The sequence below is a fragment of the Chelmon rostratus genome, chromosome 1, assembly GCF_017976325.1.
Source record: "Chelmon rostratus isolate fCheRos1 chromosome 1, fCheRos1.pri, whole genome shotgun sequence".
In the NCBI taxonomy this organism is placed as follows: domain Eukaryota; kingdom Metazoa; phylum Chordata; class Actinopteri; order Chaetodontiformes; family Chaetodontidae; genus Chelmon; species Chelmon rostratus.
This window is the reverse complement of record NC_055658.1, coordinates 20,459,955-20,482,008: the sequence shown is the minus strand read 5'-3', so window position 1 is coordinate 20,482,008 and position 22,054 is coordinate 20,459,955. Positions and strand designations below refer to the sequence as shown.

Below are 22,054 nucleotides of genomic sequence, written 5' to 3'. Positions count from 1 at the left end.
TTGGTCGTGGTTGTTATCCCGTCACCTTGGGGCAGAGGGGTTGTTTAAAAATATAACTCTTTCCTCGGGGGGGGCACACAGCATGATGCAGGGCAGGAGGCTAGGGCGCCCCCTGCTGGGGAAGTGGCACTTATGCAGCTTTATTGTGTCAGTGATTGGCCTCTCCACGCTCTCAGCTGACAGCAGTCCGAGGGAGGCTCCCCCGGCCTGCCAGCTCCACTCAATCAGAAAGCCTCGGCTGCTCCTCTTTACTGTATGAGCACCAAGTCCGACCTGCTCTGCCTTCTCATTTACATCCTGCTAAAACTTCCCTGTGACCTTTCCTGCCCTCTGGTTGCCCCCACAAACAGATGAACTCCAGCATCTGTTCCTTCTTTGTTACTTTTGTATTTTCATATCAGAGGAGATGTCCTGATTCCCCATTCTTTTCCCCATTTATTTCTTCTCTTCTTTTTTCTTTTTGTAAAGGCTGATTCCAGGACAGGATGCTGGCTGCCTCTTTCTATCCCCTTCTTTATTTTCCTCTCCTCTTGTATTTATCCCCTCCAAACAAACACTTGTGCCGCCCTCCTCTCCCAAACCACTCTCTCCCTCCCCTCATAACTCTTCAGGCTGGTCCATGAGCTGGGGAGGGGAGTGGAGGGGGTGGGTAGTTTCATTTGTGAAGCTGCAAAACAGCAACACCCCCCCCATCTCAGAAACCAGAACACAGGCACAGCTGGAGCTCTCTAGAAAAGCTCCTCAAAGTAGCGATAGTCCGCTGATACCTTAAAGGTCCACACACACACACTCGTGCACATACATGCACATGGGCTTATCACATCAATGTAAACATGTGGACTGACACAGAGCAGGTATGCAACCCACACATGGCAGGTAACGCACAGCTTCTTAAATCTATTTCAGATGTCTTAAAATAATCAAATTCTAAGACCTGGAATCACATTAGAGTGAGCAGCCATGCGTGGATTACTACCTCAGCATCACACTTGAATATCGTTTGGGAGCACAATCTAATGGCCAAAAAGAAATAATAGCATCGAGACAAAAAATTCTTTCCTCTGATTGGATGCTGGGTGTTCTTAAGCACAATTTCTTGCAACTTGAACATGACTCACTTTCAAAACAAAGGAAGTGCCCCATGCAGCGCTCACATCCTGTCAGTTTTACAATGAAATTAGCATGACCTGCTACTGGGTCACCACAAACATGTCAAGGTTCCGATTGTAAGAGCTCCAACATCTCTCTTTGTGTTGAAAATAATGGCGTGAGTGTTTAACCTTTAACCCTCCTATTGTCTTCGGGTCAATTTTGACCCGTTTTCAAGTGTTTGGTTTCTAATTTGAGCGCAATGGCATCATCTGCTACTATTATAGTTACCAGCACAGCTATTAAAATACAGTATCCAACTTTGTCCAATTTGTTAGCTTTCTTCAATAGCAGGGAGTTGTGTTGTGACGTACGTCTCACTTTGCTTGACACAAATGTTAGCTACTGGAGCTTGCTTGAGAGTGAATCATCACTGGAACAGACACTGCCACTAAATAATTGAATTGTAACAGAAAGCAGTTGCATCCTGCCTTTATTTCACCATGCTGTGGTATTTTTATGCTACATACACTCTTAGATCATAGTAGTATCTATACAATATGTATTGTCTCTGCTTTACTAAACACAAAAGGACGTAACGTCCCAAAACTATTATCTGATTTTCATTTCCCCCCCTCATTGCCCCATGAAACCCTTAAAGGTCCAGCGTGTAGCATTTAGATTAATTCATTGGCATCTTAGAATGAGCTCTTTACATCCACAGAGGGAGCCGGTCCTCTTCCATGGAGTCCGCCAAGTTGCACTTCCATGTTTTTACAGTAGTCAACAACAGACAAATTGCTTTTGTGTTTTTAGCAGCCATCGTGGGGGAGGGGGAGGCGAAGGTTACTCAGTTGATTGCAATCTGCAAACTCACCGCTAGATCCTACTGTATAAACTGGACCTTCACATAGAAACACAGTAAGTTTAGAGTGTCAAAAAATAAACATTAACATTTAACATTTTACACTTTAGAAACGCTAAAGTCTCTGGACATTGTTAGACTGTCAAGGATGGATGTCAAGAACATTGCCCCGGAACTGGCAAAGGATTGTTGGTCCCTATTTTTAAAAAGGGGGTCTGGAGGAGGAATCAGGCTGCTCAGGGAACGCCACGGTCCTTGAAAGGAGACTCTAGCTGGTTATGAAACCAAAATATTTCACTGCAGGAACACAACACCAACTTTTTTACATTATCACTGATCATGAAAGGATCAGTAGCATTTGCTAATAGGGTCTGTGTGTGTTTTTTGGCTCTGGAATAAGCTCATAACCATGTTTAGCACCTCAGCAGTGGGAGTATGGTGTCCAGAGGTTACTTTTGTGAGCCATTTGTTCACTGTTTTTATGACTGGCATCACATCAATTCCATTTAGGATATAGCTTGGTGTGATGACATTTCTGCTAGATTTGAGGATGGAGTGGTCCTTGTTGCCTTACTGGACTTTGACTCCTGATGTGGAGGGGAAAGGATTTCAGCTGCCCCAGGTGGAGTTCAGGTTTCTCAGGGTCTTGGGTTTGTGGGCAGAAAAAAAAGAATCACAGTTGCAGGCATTATAATTTAGTATAGATGGGTCGTTCAGGACATTTTCCATGTTCGCTGCCAGCTACATTTCAGGTGGACCCTTGTTGCTATGGATACCATTCAGTTCTATACAAAGTAGATATTAAAGTTACCAGGTCTTAATGCAGATTGTGTCTCTCCATTGGATTCCTTTATGTTGTCTGTTGTGCTCAAAATAATGAGCAGACAACTATAGCATATAGAGTACATGTGGTGCTATTTAGTGTTACAATCTAACATTATTCAATTGTGTATGAAGAGCAGCATGACACAGAGAATACGTGAAAAACAGTCGCAGGTTTTTTAGGTTCAGGCACCAAAACTACTTGGTTAGCTTAAGGAGAGGATCATGGGTTAAAATAAGTATGTTACTGTACCATATGTGACGTAACTTATCCACATTATATAGCTGAAAACCGGTCAACGTTGACCTTGGTGGGTGAAAGTCCTGTCCTCTCATGGCAATTGCAATAGTTCTTTAGACACTTTACTCAAATGTGAATCTCATGGTCACACTTGATGAAGAGGATTACCAAATTCATGATCATATAATGTCTGGGAACCATGGATATCTGCACCATATTTCATGACACTCCATCCAATAGTTGCTGAGTTCTGTATGGACCGAAATGGGGTTTGACCGATCCACTGACTGACATTGCCATCCCTAGAGGCGAAAATGCTGTATGTCCACCGAACTGGAGATGCTACAGTCTTTTGCGCATGTTCTGTCTCTTCGGTTCATTAGTCTATTTCTAGATGTGTTGTTGGCCCTTTTGTCTCGGTGAATGCTGATTTGTATGAAGCTGAAGCTGAAGCTGAAGAGCAGTTGTTTTTCAAAGAAATGTGGCTTTCTGGCTTTTAAGTCTCTCGAACATTCTCTGTCTCACACATAAACTATTAATGTCTCTGGAAGATCTTATTTTTTCATGTTTTTCTTTGACCTTGTGACATTGCTACATGTATTGCCACGGTAATTATAAGGCTTACAGGGCTGCCTCCATCCATTTCAAAGCTTGAGCGGGTGAGGAGTATATGTATTGTTCAGCTGATTTAAATAATTGGTGTGGTTTACTTAAAAGGGTGCCAGAGAGAAAATTATGGTAATGGAATAATTTAAAAGGAAGTTGGAAACAGATAGTAACCCAACCAAAGTCTGTCCTCCTCTCTTTTGTTATGACTTCAGATGGGTTTTGCTCCAAGGAAACTAAATTATCCTTCTCCTACGAAAAGAGATGGTCAATGTCGTTTACACACTCGAAGGAGCTTAGCTAGTAAAGCCACTCTGGAATTTGCACTAAGACTATGAAACAAATTAACTTTTCTGTGTGATGAGTCCTATTTCTAGGAGTTAATTGCACGTACTAATCCAGACAGTTGTTCAGTGTGAATGTGTGTGTGAGTACAGTAGGTGTGTATGAGTGGAGGTACTGAATGAAAGTGGTGTGTTTTGTCGGTGTGCATTTGTGTGTTGTTTGGTTGTGTATACGTTTGTAGTAAAACAATTACCTTCTATGTGCTGATGTGCGAGCTGTTGGCATGATGATAAAATAATCGCTTTCAACCTGTTTATCCCAGTAGTAAATTAAAAGTGAGAATAAGGGTTATATATATATATATATATATATATATACACACACACACACACACACATACATATATATATAGTTATGTTGGTGGTAAAGTGGAGGACCAACAACTTAACTGGGACAGAATCGGTGAGGTGAATGGGAAATGTGGTTGTGAATATGAGAAGCAAAGGTACTAACTGTACCTGTTGTTTGGAGAAGAGGTGTCGTACTTAATATTGATACACTGATTGCAAAAGTTTCATCATGTCCTAAATATGTGTTGGTGTGTGCGTGTGTGCATGTGTGTATCCTTCACAGCCAAGAAGTTTGGAGTCACAGAGGTCCCTATGGAGGCAGTGACGTTCATCTCACATGCCACACAGTCACGACTTCGGACTGTGGTAGAAAAAGTATCTACTATCGCACAGCACCGACTGGACTCCTGTAAGGTAGGAAGAACGCAAACACATGTGCCCGCACACACACACACACACTCACACACACACACACACCCAATAATGATAGTTATTAATATTGTTCTCTGAGACTTTCTGTGCGTTTTTTAAAGTCTAATCCATTTCCAGTCAGTTTTTTTATTGTAACTCACTGTGCTCCACATGTGCCAGCTGAAGCAGCTTAACCTACTGGCTAACGAACAGGTGACACTGGGAAAAAATCAAATACTCTCTTCAATCCTCTTTAAAAATTCAGAGTTCATCATGTATAATCACAATTAGCTTTCCCTTGTCTCCAGTAGGGAGCATTCCCACAATGCACCACTTGTCTGTTTGCTGACTTTGTAAAATGCAGCTGCTTTGTTATGTTATCTGGCCATTAAAGTGAAAGCAGTCAGGCTGGATTTTACCTGCAGAAATGAACTTGTTTGCTAAGGCAGAAGGCAGGTGGGCACATAAAGTTGGAAATTATACAGTGTTTTATAGAAATTTCATTAATGCTCTAGCACTCATTGCAGCCAATCAGCATGCCTCCCTCTCTGTTGCATGTGCTGTATTCCTTCGGCTATGGTTCATTAATAGCGGAGGCTGGTGGTTTGATCACCGACTCCTCCTGTAAACATGTTGAAGTTTCCTTGAACAAAACATGAACCCCCCAGAAGTTGCTCCTGATGGGCAGGCAAGCGCCTCACATGGCAGCCTGGCCACCATCAGTGTGAGGGTGGGAAAGTGACTGATAAGCATGTGTGCTTTTTTGGCATAGCTTATGTGGATTATGTTCTAATTAATGTGTTAGTAGAATTAACAACAGACATATGTTAAAACACTTTATTCCACCATTTATCTTTCTCTTTTCAATTCCTGTAAATTATCCTTCACAAAGCCAACACATGTATTTTCTTGTGCAAAAACGGTTGATGCATTTCAACATTATCGATAGATGGCATGGTGGATGTATCCAAGCAGCCCTTCATATAAATGGGCAGACTGTTTTGCAGGGATATAATGCAATAATAATACGTAGGGAAGTAAATATTGGACCAAAACATATCCGGAAGGGGATATTAAATCAGTGGAGTTGGGAAAGAAACTTCATCAGTACATTCAAGCACACACATATTTAAACACACAAACTTGGAATGTTTGTATGCTCCCAACATTGCTGCACAGACACGCTGTGGCATGCACACAAATGCACTTTTATCTGTCTCACACATAAACTCACAGATAAAAAAAAAGCAAGTTTAGTAATCTTTTTTACCCTTGAGTTGATAAACAGGAGAGCTCAGACTTTTCAGTCAGTCAGCCAAAACTTGAGGTCTGAAAGAACTTCTAAGTGCTCGTCTGCGTACACCTGCGTGGTGACTTCCTCTCTCGTAGCCCTTGAATGTAACTATATAACCACATTTAATTGGTGTACATTAAAGCACAAATCCTTCTCAACTACAGTCCCAAATCTTGGCGTTGTTGGGAGAACTGGGGGGAAACTTGTGTTTTTCATGACACCACGAAGGGAGGAAGAGGAGGAGGGAGGAAGAGCATCGCTACAGCTGTCCCCATCTTGTTTTGTGCTTCTTCTTCCTCTTCCTTTCGTTCGGTCTTTTCCTTTTTTGCGGTTTTGTAAATGAGGTGTGTGTGAGAGAGGCATGAAGCTCTGTGAAGCCACTCTGTTGACATCAGCGAAAAAAAAAGACAGGGGGAAAAAAAAGAGAAAAGACCAAAAGACAAAGCGGCCTTAAAGAGCAACCGGGCTTCAGCGGCGGCAGCAGGAGCTACGGCAAGAGTGCGGGCTCAGCGCTGCAACAAAGAGGAGGGAGGCTGGATGAGAGAGAGGGGAGCCGGGGGAGCGGGGGGGTGCTGGCGATGAGCCTCTTCTGATGTGTCTTTGTGCTCTGTGCCACCCAGCTTCTCTCATCCACTCATGGAAACACACACACACACACAGACCTGACACACACACAGATGGAAAAGAGAGTAATATAAAAATCAAGTGCACAAGGAGAACAGAGCTGCAGAAGAGGCGCACAGACATACACACACAAACATGTGAAATAAGCAATTATCCTATTAACTTTTGATGACCTACAAAAGTTGCTTTTACACTTGCCTTTCCATTTCCCAAGTGGGAGGTGGTGCGCCATATGCAAAGAGAAGCATCGTCTGTAAATAGAAAAAGTTAGTGCGCTCCAGTCTGTTGTGATCAGACTGATGTTCCAGATGAGCTGTGACTTAACTTTGGTTTAACCAAATGTGCAGTCAATGATCAGGGTATTTTTTATGCATCCCTGCCTTCTTTATTGTAATCTTCGATTGTAATCATAGATCTTAACAGTTTTGGTAGTCCATCATGCTTTTTTGCGTGCATTGGCAAGGAAACAGAAAGCACTTGCACCACAATTACAGTCAATGCATCCAATCAATCACACCCGGACGAGATGTTTTATTCATTTGGTATCAGAAAAAGGTGCGTAATTTCTACAACGTTTTAGTGAGTCAGGGAATGCATACATAAAATGTTCAGTTTCTTATTATCACACCTAACTAATAGTGAGGACAGACCCATGCATGCTGTCTGCTCTCTACTTGTCTAGCTGTCCCTCCTCTATGTCTCAGGTTAGCTCAGTCTCTGCTTTTTTGGCATGTCAGTATTTCCATTTAGTGTCAAAACAGAAAGTGACACAGTTCCATTCACAATGGAGTAGTGCTGAAACGAGCGGTTGATTAATCCTGTGTACGTGTCAGTCAACAAAAATGTGACCTGCAGGCAAAATGGCCAAAAGACATTGCTGGATCTAACTTTGTAATGTTAGGAATCACTGCCTTTCTCTGTTTTATATGATTTGATTTGAGTATCCTTGGGGTTTGGACTGTTGGCCATACGAAAGAATTCATATGAAGATGCCTGACAAACTGTGCCAGACAGTTGTCACCATTTGCAGGCCCATAATATAGTAAATGATTAATTGAACAACAAAGAATTATTGATTAATTGATTGATTGGATTAATCGATAATGAAAATAATCATAGTTGCAGATTAAACAGTAGAGCAGGTATCTTATCAAAGCCGATTATTCATCTGCTGTTCAGGACAATTTCCTAATGTTGAAAGACCCCTGTATGTATGACAATAATTACTATTTAGCAACTTAAAATGGACTTGGCTACATAACTGTAAGGTGCATGTACATGACTCATCTTGACAAACTTGGTCTCTCTTAAGTCTCAGTTTTCTGTAATTGATGTCAGACAAATATTTTATTACCACACTGCTTTTGGGGAAATAGATGTTCTAGTAATTTATTTACAGTTGATGGACTGAGGGCTGCCCTGAACTTCTGAAACTTGCCCAAAGCCTCAGCCGCATCGGCTGAACGGGAGTCGTTGCTTTTTTCTGTTGCAGTCGCAGTGATTTTCTCTCTATCTTCTTGTCAGGATGATGAGTGCTATGAACAGTCTGCAGACGTTCGCTCTCAGCTTCGCTTCTTCGAGCAGCTGGAGAGAATCGAGAAGCAGAGGAAGGACGAGCAGGAGAGAGAGATCCTGTTGAAAGCCGCTAAAGTAAGTTATTGTCACCTCACCACCCGATTGTGTGTGTGTGTGTGTGTGTGTGTGTGTGTGTGTGTGTGTGTGTGTGTGTGTGTGTGTGTGTGTGTGTGTTTGAGACAGAGAGTTATGTCCCCATGCAACAGTGTGTTTTTGTGTACTGCCGTGTGTATGTGTGTGCATGTTGCTCCTGCGCAGGCCCTGACAGATGAATTAGAGTGTGACACCAGTGGATGAAGTGACCTCCCTGTGTCCTCCCAGGCTCCTGGCCCCAGGGCTCCTCTGTCCTGGCTCTTCCTCCCCGGACACGGCGAGGGGGGCGCCCTCAACCCCCATGCACCATGCAGTCGACACATGCTCACCCACCCCCATGTACAAGCTGCAAAGTGTCCCTCTATCACAAGCCTTGACAGCTCAGGTGTAACAGAGCATCAGTTTTGAGTGTCAGAGAGGCCAGCATGTGATTGTTATACCAATATACTCTGTACAGCTTTTACATATGTTGTTCTAAACCTCTGGTGTCCTGTACCAGAATGATTTCGCTGTGCACAGGAAGTATTGCAGGTGTTACTTTGGAAGAACAGAGAGAGTTGCTTTGTGTAAACTTTATGAACAGAAATTCTGAGTGAAAGCCTCATAATCCTGACTGCACTGCTCAATGTAGAGGTGGGGTCTTTAGGAACAACACAGATTCACTACAGCAATAATCATTTAGGAGCAAAAATGTTGCAAAGACATATAGAAAACTGCAGATGTCACATATCTAAGGTGGCGATCACAAAACAGATCATCAGTGAATCCACAGATGCATCATTTGCACACGTTTTGTCAACCCTGGGGATCAGCTGTGTTGGCTTGGTGGAGTAGAGTACACGTCATCTCAACTGTTACATAAATCCTTTCAAACACAGTCAACTACAGACACCACTTTTTACTGAATCTGGAATGAAGGTGAATTTGTGGATTTTGTAATTAGTATATATTTAGTAAAGAGAAACCAAAGCGATCTTATTAGGTCTTAGTTGAGTCTGACAGTGGTCAAGTCTAAATCATGTGACATAATATTAACATTTTTATTAGGTGGTGTACAAGGCTACAGTATGTGAAAAAGTTTGAAATTTTGTGTTGTGCAACTCCTCGTAATGTTTCTGTTAGACCATGCAATAGGATTCATTAACATGCACTGCAACAAAAAAAAGGGGTCAGCGCTAACTGAAAAGTTATGCAGTTTGTCTGGTATGGCTTATATCACTGGTCTAGTCCTTTCGGAAGAAGCACCACTAGTGTGGACCCTTCGCAATAAAGAGGGTGTAGTCTTTACGTTTTTTCAACATCTTTTTATTCAGTGACATAAGTTGCCCTCTGTCCTTTGAAAAATAAAGCATATAGAACAGGAATACCTGCACTAACTTTGCAAGGAAGTATTTAAGTTACTTATTCCCAACAGGGTTGCAGTGTTACCCGTCCACTACTCTGATCTCATTCCTGTGCACAAACGGTCATTTGTTTATCAGTTAAAAAAGGGTCTTCAAATTTGGAAAGATCACCACTGAACAAAAAAAGAGAGAGAGAATCTTTTGCAAATGAAAATGCCTCGCGGTGCAACATTAGCAGAAAGCTAGGTTAATTTAATTAATTTTGAATGGAGCCAATGTCCCACAGTAAAGATTCTCATTGCAGCACACCTCACCGTCTTAATTGCATTATTACGCTCCGGTCCTGCCATGCAGGATATTAGAAAATCCTCTAGTTGATGAAAACTGGCCACCAAGCCTCATGACCTGTCTGCTTTTTCTTATTCTTATAGGAGAGACCAGATAGCCTCACTCCTGGTAGTGAAAAAAGACATTACCTCAGCAAGAAAACGACACTGTGAAGTGTGTTGTTAAAAAAATGAACAGTGACGCTTTTATTCCCTCTGTCAGTGCCAAGTTCTACATGGTTACACTGTGCAATCTTGTCCTTTTTTATTTTTAATGTGAACAGTTCTCTCATTAACAGGATTAGTAAAGAACTTTTGCAAATGTAGCCAAGTTCCTGTTGGAAGGGCTTACCTCGGGGCTATTTGGATTGCATGAGCATCGTTGAGTAGTTTGACTTCACCTCAGAGCCATGTCTATGGCTTTTTGGCCCCTGTTGCCATGGCGTTTCACTTCAAGGAGAAGTTTGGAAAGCAAATCTTTGCCTAATGATTGTACAAAATATTACACCACAACACTGCCTGAGAACATGCTAGTATTTTTTCTTTTTCTGTGTAACCATGTGTGCTATATTTTCTTCTGAATTATTGTATGGACAAAGGGCATATTTATCACGTCTGTGGTATCATAACAGGGAAAATCCATCCTAAAACACTTACAGACTGCTAAAACAGTCACTGATTATGTAACCATGGATGTAGCACAATTTTTTCCTTTTGTTTTAGACTGTATTTTTCATGCTCCCAGTGATAACTGTCCAAACCCTAAATGTCATGTTTTGGCATTTGTTGTTTGTAAAGGCAAAAGAGAGAAAACATTTGTATTTTCACACATCTTAGCCCAACGTCCAACCATTATAACTGGAGAAATCTATCATCATAAACCTCAAAACTCCATAATGTTATGCAGCCAGAAGACATGTTGCGCATTGTTCATCTCACTTTTTGTCAACATGCAACACTTGCGCTCATGTTTAAACAGAGATGTAAAGTGAAGCTCGATATTGATTATGGAGGATATTTGTGTCTTTCACTTTCAGTAATTTGTAAAGCAAATGAGAAAAATGTAGAAGTAAATGTGTCAGTGATTACTGCAAGACGAGTTGTAGCAATACAAGTTTCACCCACTGGACTTAATATTTGGGAGAATATATTTACAGAATATTCAATATCAAGTTAACTTCACTCTTTCCACATAGAACCCACAGCTAAATGAAACAAGTACAGCCCAATGGGGGTTTAAGAAGTGAAAGTAGACAAAACTAGTAAAGGTGGAAAAAAAAACACGGCATCACAAAATAACTCGTGGAATATGATCATATACTGTAGAACGCTGTATTGGAGTATGGAGTTTTTTCTTTATTATTTAAGTACCGTACACTCCACTTCGCCACACCCAACAAAGCTTGTCAGCATCTACTACCCAGTCTTTTTCTCCCCTCTGTTCTCTCCTGTAAGTGGGAGAATCGGGGCAGCTGACAGAGGAGATGTAAAGCATGCCAGTGGCACCGCTGCTCTTTGTAAACAGTCCATCTGTACCAACCCCTCCCACTCCTCCTCCACCCACCTCCCTGCCTGCCTGCCTGCCTTTCTCCTGCTCGAGCGCCCGCTAATTTGACCTCTTGAATAAGAAACCCACTAAAATAATCCCCTCCACCCCCGTCTCCTCTCCTCCTTCCTTCACAACAAGCCCTCCCCTCCTCTACGCCGTCCATTTAAAATATGACTCAAGTCTTGAGGGATGCTCCGGCCGACCGGAGGGCAAACACATTAGTCTTAGTTGCGATACCGACCAGTACGTGAACCGCCTGATATATTTAAAGCCAATTAGCAGGAAGGCTAGGAGGAGCGACTCTCCATCCATGAGGCAGAGAAGATGACGGGAAAAAGGGTGGTAGAGGGTCAAGGCAGGAGTGGGGGTCCTGCTTTGGAGTGAGGCCTATTGCTCGCTCTGATTGATTTGGTTCTGGAAGGAGAAATCAAGTATAAAACCACAATCGATATTATTACTCTATGATGTACAGAGTTTGTTGTAAAAAATATTAAAGGGTCATCTTATTTTTTTATCCTTTACCTTTTCTTCATATAGGCCTACATGATACCTTTTGAAAAGTGTTAGTGAATAAAAGACAGGTATTAAACTACATCGGCGTAGGCCTGATGCTCTAGAATATTTGCCAAAAGACATATTGAACAATGGGGGAAAACATGTTTTTTCATGGACCTGACCTAATTTTGGTTAATCCAGCAAAAATAAGGCTGCACAGATTATATCCAGACCCACAACATAACAGCACTCAGTGTGTGTGTGTAGTACCATAATCTGCCCGTATTGCCTGCAGTGGTCAGCCGTACATGTACATTTGGCTGTGTGGTGAAGGATTCCCAGGGACAAGTACATTCACCCAGATCTTGGCTGGCTGATTAAAATAGAAGTGCTGTGTTGTTACGCCAGGGAAACACACACGCACACACACACACACGCACACAGCAACGGATGGCCACACTGGCTCACAGTGACACACACACAGCCACTGCCACTGATACTCACCAACATCCTTTGCCCTGTGTGTGTGTGTGATTGTGTGTGTGTGCTGGCTCGTGCAGAATTTTTAATAACCTCTTTTGATTAGAATCCCCCTGCAGCAGCTTATTTAGGGCTGGATTTGGAGCGGGTTTAAAGGCCACCGCCCCCCGGGGGGCGCTCCATTGCACTTCTCTGAATTCAAATACGATGTCCTTGACACCTCTGTATCCTGTTCCCATTTTGCACTATTTTTGCTGCAGCAGCAACAGATGAGTAGCGATGGGGGTGGGTGGGGGGGGGGCTCCTTAAACCAGCTGTTAACCTGTGTTTTTCCCCCCTTTACTCCGCAGAGTCGCTCCAGGCAAGAGGACCCAGAGCAAGCTCGACTGAAACAGAAAGCTAAGGAGGTAAGCTGCTGCGGAGATCATTACCCTTGACATTTCCCCGACTCTAGTGTATTAATTTTTCATGCCTCACTACATATGTAATGCCATTTAAAGTCGGACTTAAAAAAGTTTGAGGAATTATTCGCGCCGATTGATACCCATGTGTGGAAAAGGATTTTCTTCATACCAAAGAAACCCTCCTCTTCCTCCCCCCTTCTTTTTCTTTTATTCATCTATTTCAGCCTCTTCATCTCGCACCAGTTTGAATTTTGACTTCATTGAGCCCATTGTTTGATTGACGGGCTATCAGGGGAAGGTTATACAGTTATAACTATCACCCCCGCGTTCATTTCCTCATCTCAGTCCTTTTTCTTAATGACTTTTGCTAATGCTGTTTTGTTGTAATGCAAAACTATAATATCTGTCTCTCAACCTACTTACTGTGTTGTCTCTTAAAAGAGAGCAAACAAGCATTTTGTTTGTTTTTGTTTGTTTTGTTCTCTTTGAAAATGAGTAAAATTGCAACAGTAGTTCAGTACGAGCATGAAAAGAGAAACAAGTGAATGGTGAATGAGGCTTTCAGATGTACCAACTCATGCTCTATATTAACTTTTACTGCTACAGAGGAGTAAAAAAAAGTTATTTCCTTGTTCATGTAATAGGCCAAGGCACAACACGTAGTGTTACAAATTGGGAAATGTTTTACTGATGTAGTGCATTTCTGTTGGCAGTACGATGCTATATCCTGTTCATTTTAAGTGCAGGTCTCGTATATGGTAAAATTCCCAGTGGACCTCAGAAAGTAGACCACTCTTCTTCTAGTGGTTGGTTAATGTTGTTTACGCAAAACGAAATAGTTCTGTCACAGCGGAAGTTTGTGTTTGTTTTTTTTTCTTTGTTTACTCCAGAAGAACTTCACTGGGTGCTTTCAGTCCTTGGCTCGCTAACAAGGATCAAGAGGATTGTGTGGAGCTTCCATAGAGTAGTCTGAGTAGGCAGGAGGATAAAACAGGCACCATTCACCTGTTGTTGTTGTTGTTGCTGCCGCTGCTGTTGATGTAGAACTTAAGGAGCAGACGCGGTTTCTTCTAAGTCTCTTGCTCTTTTTAAAAAAGCCTTTTATTTATCCAGGTAAAGTTTACTGAGCACGTATGCACTTTTCTCACTAACACCCTAATTTATACTTCCACAGTTCTGCAATTTTCCACCTGACTGCTCCCCAGTGCAACCATTGTCTTTTAATGTCAGCCACTTACATTTGGGGGTAACTTTAAATGCCTTGCTCCATTGCAACTCAGAGTTTTTATTTGGCCAAAATATTAAAATTTTAAGGATTTTCTTAGCTTGTCTGTGGTGTTGAACTTGTGACCTTCAAGTGACAAGTGGACTTCTCTTACCTCTGGCTACTGGCAGAGAGTCTTTTCTCTGCGTCTCTCCTGGACATTTCTTTCTAGCAACATTGAGCCCTGCTGCAGTTTAGAACATTCACTCTAGATCTCAGCCTACCCATAAGCCCCACATATGCAAATGAAGCAGCGTAATAGGCAGCGTGATAGGTTTAGCCCCAGGGGCCATGTGATCAAAGTGGATCTCCTCCCTGTTAAGTGGCAGTCCGCTCATCATCTGGATACGGCCAGATTAGTGCCTCGTGAGGAGACGCTGTGTGCACACATGCACATTTTCATTTTCATCTGGAATTTTAAGAAGGTGGTTTGGAAATTGTTACTTTATGTAATGCTTTCTCCCGAGAGAGACTCCCTACCCCCCAACTGCCCCCCCCACCCCACCCACACACACACACACACACACACACACACACACACACACACACACGTCTACATATACAACACCTCTCTTCCACCCTCCCTCACCTCTTTCTTTTTTGCTTAATGGCCGTCGTTTCTCAGCCCCCGTGCCTCTCCGGTTTTCATCACCTGAGCTGGCTGTTTGTGTCACTGCAGAGTCTGTCGGCAGCTCACACATCTGTGCAAATTTCATCAGGATAATGAGCCCGAGCTACTCTTCCAGGCGACGGGCAGAGGAGCCAGCCTCTCTTTAAGCCCCTCTCCGTGGTCACGCACACATGTGCATACAAAACAACCAGCACCACCAAACAATCATCATTTTGGGGAGATGGAATTACAACGTGTTATATACTTGAACCAAGTGTTGCCATGTAAATTGAGCTGGCACATGATTTGTTTTTAAAAAGGCTGGCGCTGTGTGTCGGGAAACTACGGTTGCAGACCAGTCCAGCGGCCTGGTATTAACCCATGATAAGCAAATGAATGGTATGAATGGTCAACCTCAGGTTGACTGTCAAGTCGAGTTTGCCTCGAACGACTTTACCATCTGTACATGTCACACCTCCATCCTTAGACCCTCAGGAAAAACTCCACAAAGGAAGGGAGAGACTTCAGGAAGAGCAACAGAGACGGGATGGCTCTACCAATGTGTATCCAGGATCCCTCGCCATACCCGGGTTTTAATGGGTGATAGTTTTTTTTGTCTGATCACTTGGATCTTGATGATCCACACAGGCCATGTAGACAGTGCTTGAATGACAACAATTAACTCACTAGCTTTACTCACAGGCGCGCTTGATGATAGAATAACAGAACACCTTTTTACAGTACCTAAATGTTGATATAAGGCCAGGTTAGTAAGAAAATACAAAATACATGTTTAGATCAAATAGATTGTTAATACACAATTTTAATGTGTGGTTTGGTGGAATCCTGACTCAATATACTAGTGGGATCGACTACCTGTCCTGCATGGATTCCTGAGCCTGCTGTGCTCAGTCCGTCCGTTTGTGTTCCCCAGGATAATAATCCTAATGTTTTTATCGCCTCTCCTTTAGCGCCTCTTTCAGGCCAAATTGTTCAGTTGTGAACAACAAATATCAGAATCTAATTGGCAGATTGCCATCACATTCACTGAGCACATTCATGCTCCCCAGCAGATGACACATTTCTTTTGTCAGCAATCCATGAGTTTTCTGCTTGCGCCACCTTCAGGCCAAAACTGGACACAACATACAGTATCGCACAATATTCGAGTTGAATGAATTTGCCATGAACTTTACAGAACAGATTTATAATCCCAAGGGGATAACACATTTGGTTTTTAATTATTCCTCATTGAAATGTCCTTTAGACCTTTTCTCAGGATAAACTCAACTGCCATATGAGACCAAAAAATACCAAAATTAACCATATGGTGTTATTTGTCCAACAGTTTTGTATTGAGGGGGTAAGGAACATTGTTGGCTGTAGGTGTCAGGAGCAGGGTTTAGGATTTTAGTCTTGTACGTTTACGTAGCTGTGCCTCTCATTGTGTGTTTGCACCAGCAACCTAACCCACAGCCTTGTCACCAGCAGAGCAGGCTGGTCAGATAGACGCTGGCAGAGGTTTTGCGTGAGAGAGAGGCAAAGCGGTCTAGCGCCTCTGTTTCCTCCATTCACTACCATTTGGCCGAAAGGTCAGATGGGCTATTTCAGAAATGCCCCCAGTGAAAATCAATGGGCAAATCGTGGAGCTCAGTTCCTGTTTGTTGTTGTTGTCGGTGGTGGGTCTGTGTGTTCTGTCTGTTCCATCACTGAGGTAGGAGGCCAGGCTATGCCTAGTTATTGAGAGTGAGACAATGAGAGAGAGAGAGAGGGAAGGAGACAGAGAGACAGAGACAAAGAGACGGAGAGAAAAGGAGACTTGGGGGGGGGGGGGGGGCCGGGAGAGATAGAGAGGGAGTTAAGGCCAGAAGAGATACATCACGATGTCAGACACACAGACACACTGCAGCCACAGATTCATCATCGCAACCGCGTCTGCAGGCACAACTGGACACAGGAAACGAGTGAACTGGAGAAGAGGAGTGGAGCAGGGACAGGCAGAGAGAGACGAGGGGAGAGGAGAAAGACAAATTGGCTACTGCATTTGGCCAAAATCTGTCCAAAAGCTCCTGTTAGAGCCTGTCCAGCTGCTAAAGCAAACCGCGCTGTGCCAAGAACACTGATATTTCCACAGAACGACATTGTTAATATGAGTTGGTTATGGACTCAAACTATTGCTCTTTTTGCAGTCTTTCTTGCCCTCGCAGAAAGACTCCACTTCTCGCTCAGAGTGATTCCAGAGGCCTTGTGTGAAACAGAGAACTGTCCTATAGGATTCTCAAAGGCTTTAGTCCGAATAATTTTCCTCAAATATTTTTCGTCTTCAGGCATTGAGAGATTTTCTTTTGCCCATTTCGACTCACCAGCATTGCTTGAAATGTCTTGAACCTCTACTGAATGAATTCTGCCCTAGCTCAACTTTCAACCTTGCGTGTTGTACATCCTTCCTTGCTGTACAAACATATATGTCAGAATCTGTGAGTCATATTCGACAGATACTTATGTGACATATGCACCGCCGTGGTCAGATTTAGCGTATTGTGCCTCATTGCTCAAGCACTGTTCACATGAACATTGTGTGTGTTATTTAACCCTCAACCCTCTGCTCAGCCAGAATGCATCAGGTCTTAATGCACACATACATGTTTCTTGATTGGCCAGGCATCCTCCACAAGTGGCCAGGTCATGGAGATACTGGAATCCACCCACACTGAAAGCTCCGTCAGCCAGAGCCTCACGCTTCTCCAGAGAGGAGAGGCATTTGTGTGTCAGAGGACAATATAGAAGCCCCTTAGTTTTTATTAGGCCAGATATATCTGCAAGTTCATAGGCTCTCGTCCTCTGGCCCTCCACAAACTGCTCTGCTCAAAGAGGCGCTCTCCCCTATTAGGCAGGCCCCGGGGCAAAAGCCTGCTACCCTCCTCCACGTTCCCTCCCTCTCTGTGCTGACTTTCAAAGAGAATTCCTGCTGTTTTGTGTGTCCCAATTCATAGTTGTTATATTCTTGTCTTCTGGCCTCACAGATACACAATACCTTAATATGAACAGAGCAGCAGCATTCACGGTCAGCTCGTGGGATTGTGAGTCGAAGAACGTTATGCTTGTGTTCGCCTCAAGTGGGAAGATCATGTATTTTTAAGCCTGCTTCTTTTTTACAAATTAGGTTACGCATTAGTTTAGCAGGTGTCCTTTTATTTAATATAATTTCAACTGAATTTTAATGTTTTTTGAAAGAGGGGTTGTGGATAATGTAATTATCACATAAGAAAGGTCTGTTTCGTAGGTCCTAAAGATAGTACACTAACCCTATTTTTATTTGTTGCTTTGTTGTCGGTAGTCTCAACTTCAGTTTTTTTCTTCACCTCAAGACATATTACAAGAAAAAAAGAAGAAGCAGGCTTTAAAAGTACCTTTGGTGTTCCTGTGTGTTTTCGAATATTACAAAGTGCTGTAATGAGAAGGAAAACAACAAAAAAAGGAGATTTTTTTTTTTTGCCTCAGAGGGAGATAGCGACTCGTCTCCTCGCTGTAAAAGCCTGTAGGTTCACTTTTCTCTTTGTGCGTGAGAGCACTCCTTGGGACTCAAGCGACAGGGGAATTGGGCATGCTGAGCTATGCTGGTGGCGAGGTGCCAGCCTCCTGTGCCTGAGATATAAGTGAGAGGGAGGCAGGAGGCAGGACACGTTTCAATTAGGCAACAAACACCGCACACGGAGGATGGAAGGGGAGAAAAAACACACCTCACCCTCACCAGCTAGCTTCTCCCTTCTGACCTCTCCCAAAAACATACTTCCCTGAACCTCTCTGCCCCACCTTTCTTCTTCTCTTCCATTTAAGATCGGAGGTGTCATTTTTGCGGAATTCATATGGGAAGGACAGTACCGGGGGTCTTTGTGAGGTGATGCTAAGTGTGCCAGCTCGGCCTGCATGTTTCCATTAGATTGTCATGTTGGCTAATTAGAGAGCGGCAGCATGATTCACCTTGTTAATTAGGAGGACTTGCACACCATGTGCCTGGGGGCGGTGTGGGGAAGAGGAGCCCAGCCTCAGAGCCTGCTAGTCGCCTGCTGCCTATGAAGATTCCCCTTCTCATCTACCTTCCTTTCACTCCTTTTTTTTTGATTTGGAAATGAATAAATCATTGACATCGTCCTCTCTCGGAGTGTGAATATCTGAGTTCTCATCTTTTCCTGGATGCAAATTAGGCGTGATCAATAGAAGGTGACGAGCGGCGAATCTAAATGTTAAAAAAAAAGGAGAGAGACAGGGAGAGAGAAGACTGCTAGACGAAGCACGCCAGCATAGAATGAGACAAAGCGAGAGAACATTTAAAGTAGGAAATTTTCCCTTAGATAAGCAGTATTTTTAATGATCACCACTCTCCTCTCAACGCTCCGGTGTAACACCGTCAGTTTCTGCTTAACACTGATTTCTGGCTCCTTCATTAAATACCGTTCCTTGGCAAAATGTGCCGTGCAAATGTTATTATTTATAAAAATAATACTCACTCCGAAGTAAAGGCATCAAGTCTCTTAGACACATTCAATTTATCCACATATTCCACATAGTCTCCCTCTGAACGGTTTAATTCCTGCAAATAAGTTGCAGATGAGGAGGAACCGTAGGGTCATGATAGTGACACTCACATAATGACCTTAGCTCCAGGGACGGCTGTTGGCTCTGAATAATTGGTCCTTGGCCCTGGAAACACTTCTGACATACTCAGCTTCAGAGGAAATGGAACACTCTGAGCCAAGACTATTAGCTCATGCATGTATTTTGAATCCATCTCCATAGGTAAAATAATATAATCACACACAGGTTTACTGCAGGAGATTTGTGTGTGCTGAAAGAGATTATGAAACAGAATCTCACAGCATTTTTAATAGACTTTTTCGATTTGGACTGATTTATAATCTGTTATTCAAGAAGACTGGTTTTGGCACAGTGGTGCAAACACAAATTGTTTTAAGTGCTGTGTTTGAACAGTAAGGGTTATTGTGGGAAATGTAAATACATACTAGTACAATTACCTTGAAAACAACATACTGCACTGAATCCATGCATTTGACTCCGCTGTATACATTATATATTCAACATTGAATACAATACAGCATTATACCTTTAAGACCAATTAGACATGACAGCTCACAGTACAGCACCACCATGCACACATTAGACATATATTTTCATATACAACATCAATATTACAATGTTTTCTCCTGAGGAACGCTGTCATATGTAATTATTGAGTTCTGTTGATGAAGTCGTACATGTCTCGATCCAGTTTTAACACAAAGACTTGCCTACATTAGCAGTTTAAGACTGAACTCATCTCTTTGTAGTGTCTGACTGCAGATGGAGAAGTGAAACGTGATTGGTTACCGCAAATGGCCCTTCTCCCTGCAGCAAACTAACTGCCAGGCACTTCACATGAAGAAAGGCCTCAAGATGCAGCTCGCAGATGTTCATGTAATGTTGGCCATGTGGGTGTCAGGTGAATGAGATCCATGGATTATAGACGTGCATAAAACACATACTGTACATAAAATGTCAACACACTCTCATGTGAAGTAGTACGGAACACACACTGCCCTGTTTTGGATACTGGTAAATGAAGCACAAAATCATTATTTGGAATTTGTATTTGATGAATCTGAGAAAAATATCTTCCTTTCCAGGTGACAAATTGCAGTGGGTCTCATTCGTGAAACATTTATACACGCAGTTTTGATCTTAGACACAAAGAACTTTTTGGAGATGTTATTCTTTATGCAGTGTTACAATGCGCACAAGTTCTTTTGTTTTCAGGTATCAGTTATCAGGTCGTGAATTCATGTGAAAACAAGACTATGGTCTACAGCTATCTAGCAGCTCTGTGAGGTTGTATGTACACACAGCTAATATCAGCATGCTGACATGCTCACAATAACAATGCTAACACGCTGACGCTAAGCAGGTGGAATGTTTACCATGTTCACCCTCTTAGATTAGCTCAGTGGTTCTCGAATTGGGGGTCTCTGTGCTCCCCTGCAGAGGACCTTAGGGGGTGGGAACCATGAAGATCTGTGCACAATACACTCTCACTCTCAACTCATCACATATGGATCACTTGATCAGGACCCCTTGCCGTCGCTTTTTAAGGCACTGGGTACGCCTTTAGCCTTGTTTTTCAATCTGCAGGGCTCTGCAGTCAAGTTAACAATGATAAATACACAACGGCTGGTTGCGCTTTTAAAATCAAGCCTGTTGAAAACAATAATAGACACATGGTTAATGTTGTGAAGCGGTGGCTACAGGGGAAAATATTGAGTGAAACTAAGTTGAATGAATACTGTATGATTTCTGTCGAGAAAATTAACAAACAAGAGTTTGCTGATTCTATAGTGCTGACCTTTATTTCACTGTATTTCAACTTGGAACATTTTTTATTAGTTGCTTTCCTTGTCATTGTTAATGATTGCTAAAAACAGTGGGCTGGGGGTGTGAACATTTTTTGGTGTCTGAAAAGTTTGAGAACCACTGGTTTAGCATGTTAGCATTTGATAATTAGCACAAAACATGAAGGACAGTTGAGGCTGATGGGAATATTGTTATTTTTGCAGGTATTCGGTCATAATGGTGAAAAGTCAGAAGTTCGCCAAAGTTATTACAATTCATCCTGAGGGGAACACCAGTATCTGTGCCAAATATCATGACAATTCATCTAATAGTTGTGGATACATTTCACTCAAAACCACAAATTTGAACCTTGTGGTGGCGCTAGAGGAGAAGTCAGGTGATCATCTTCATAAGGAATCATCCTCTGGGATGAAATGGTCCTGCTTTGGTTAGGTACCAAATCCACTTACTTAGGTTTAGAGAAAGATCATGGTTCCCTTGGAATAAATATCTTTGTTATGTAGGTTACTTAATTCATAAAAGAAATCAACCTTCACTTCTTTTTGTCACATGGGACACAAACTCATGTCTCCTGGGTGAAAGTCCTGTGCGTAATCCATCCAACCGCCCTCATATCCCTACATCGTTTGACACGTTGGGAGTGAAAAATGATGCTGAAGCAGTACCCCATGCCTTAAAAAGTGACAACAAGAGCTCCTGACCAAATTGTGAGTAAAAATGTGTTGCTGTGCACATTTTCATGGAAATCCATCCCATACTTGGTGAGATACTTTGGCCTGGAAGAAAATGGTGGACTGACCAACAACATTACCATTCCTAGAGCCATGCTGCTAAAACTAGTGGAATATTAAACATTTCTACAGAGTTACTAGATTCTGTTTTGGTTTGATTTACAGTTTAATAAAAAATGGTTTCAGTCCTACACA

The 22,054-nt window shown here is 42.5% G+C and overlaps 1 protein-coding gene across 2 annotated transcripts in view; it reads left to right on the top strand.

Annotated features, from left to right (window-relative positions):
- LOC121610088 (transcription initiation factor TFIID subunit 4-like) overlaps positions 1-22,054 on the top strand; it is an 87,378-nt gene that overhangs the window by 33,065 nt on the left and 32,259 nt on the right. The window contains exons 10-13 of one of the 2 annotated variants that reach the window (XM_041942027.1): positions 4,542-4,672; positions 8,112-8,237; positions 12,799-12,855; positions 13,743-13,850. In XM_041942027.1, the coding sequence (XP_041797961.1) occupies positions 4,542-4,672; positions 8,112-8,237; positions 12,799-12,855; positions 13,743-13,781 (353 nt within the window). In that variant the 3' untranslated portion in view covers positions 13,782-13,850. Of the gene's footprint in view, positions 1-4,541; positions 4,673-8,111; positions 8,238-12,798; positions 12,856-13,742; positions 13,851-22,054 lie in introns of those variants that run through there. The other variant, XM_041942018.1, reaches the window with a different exon arrangement.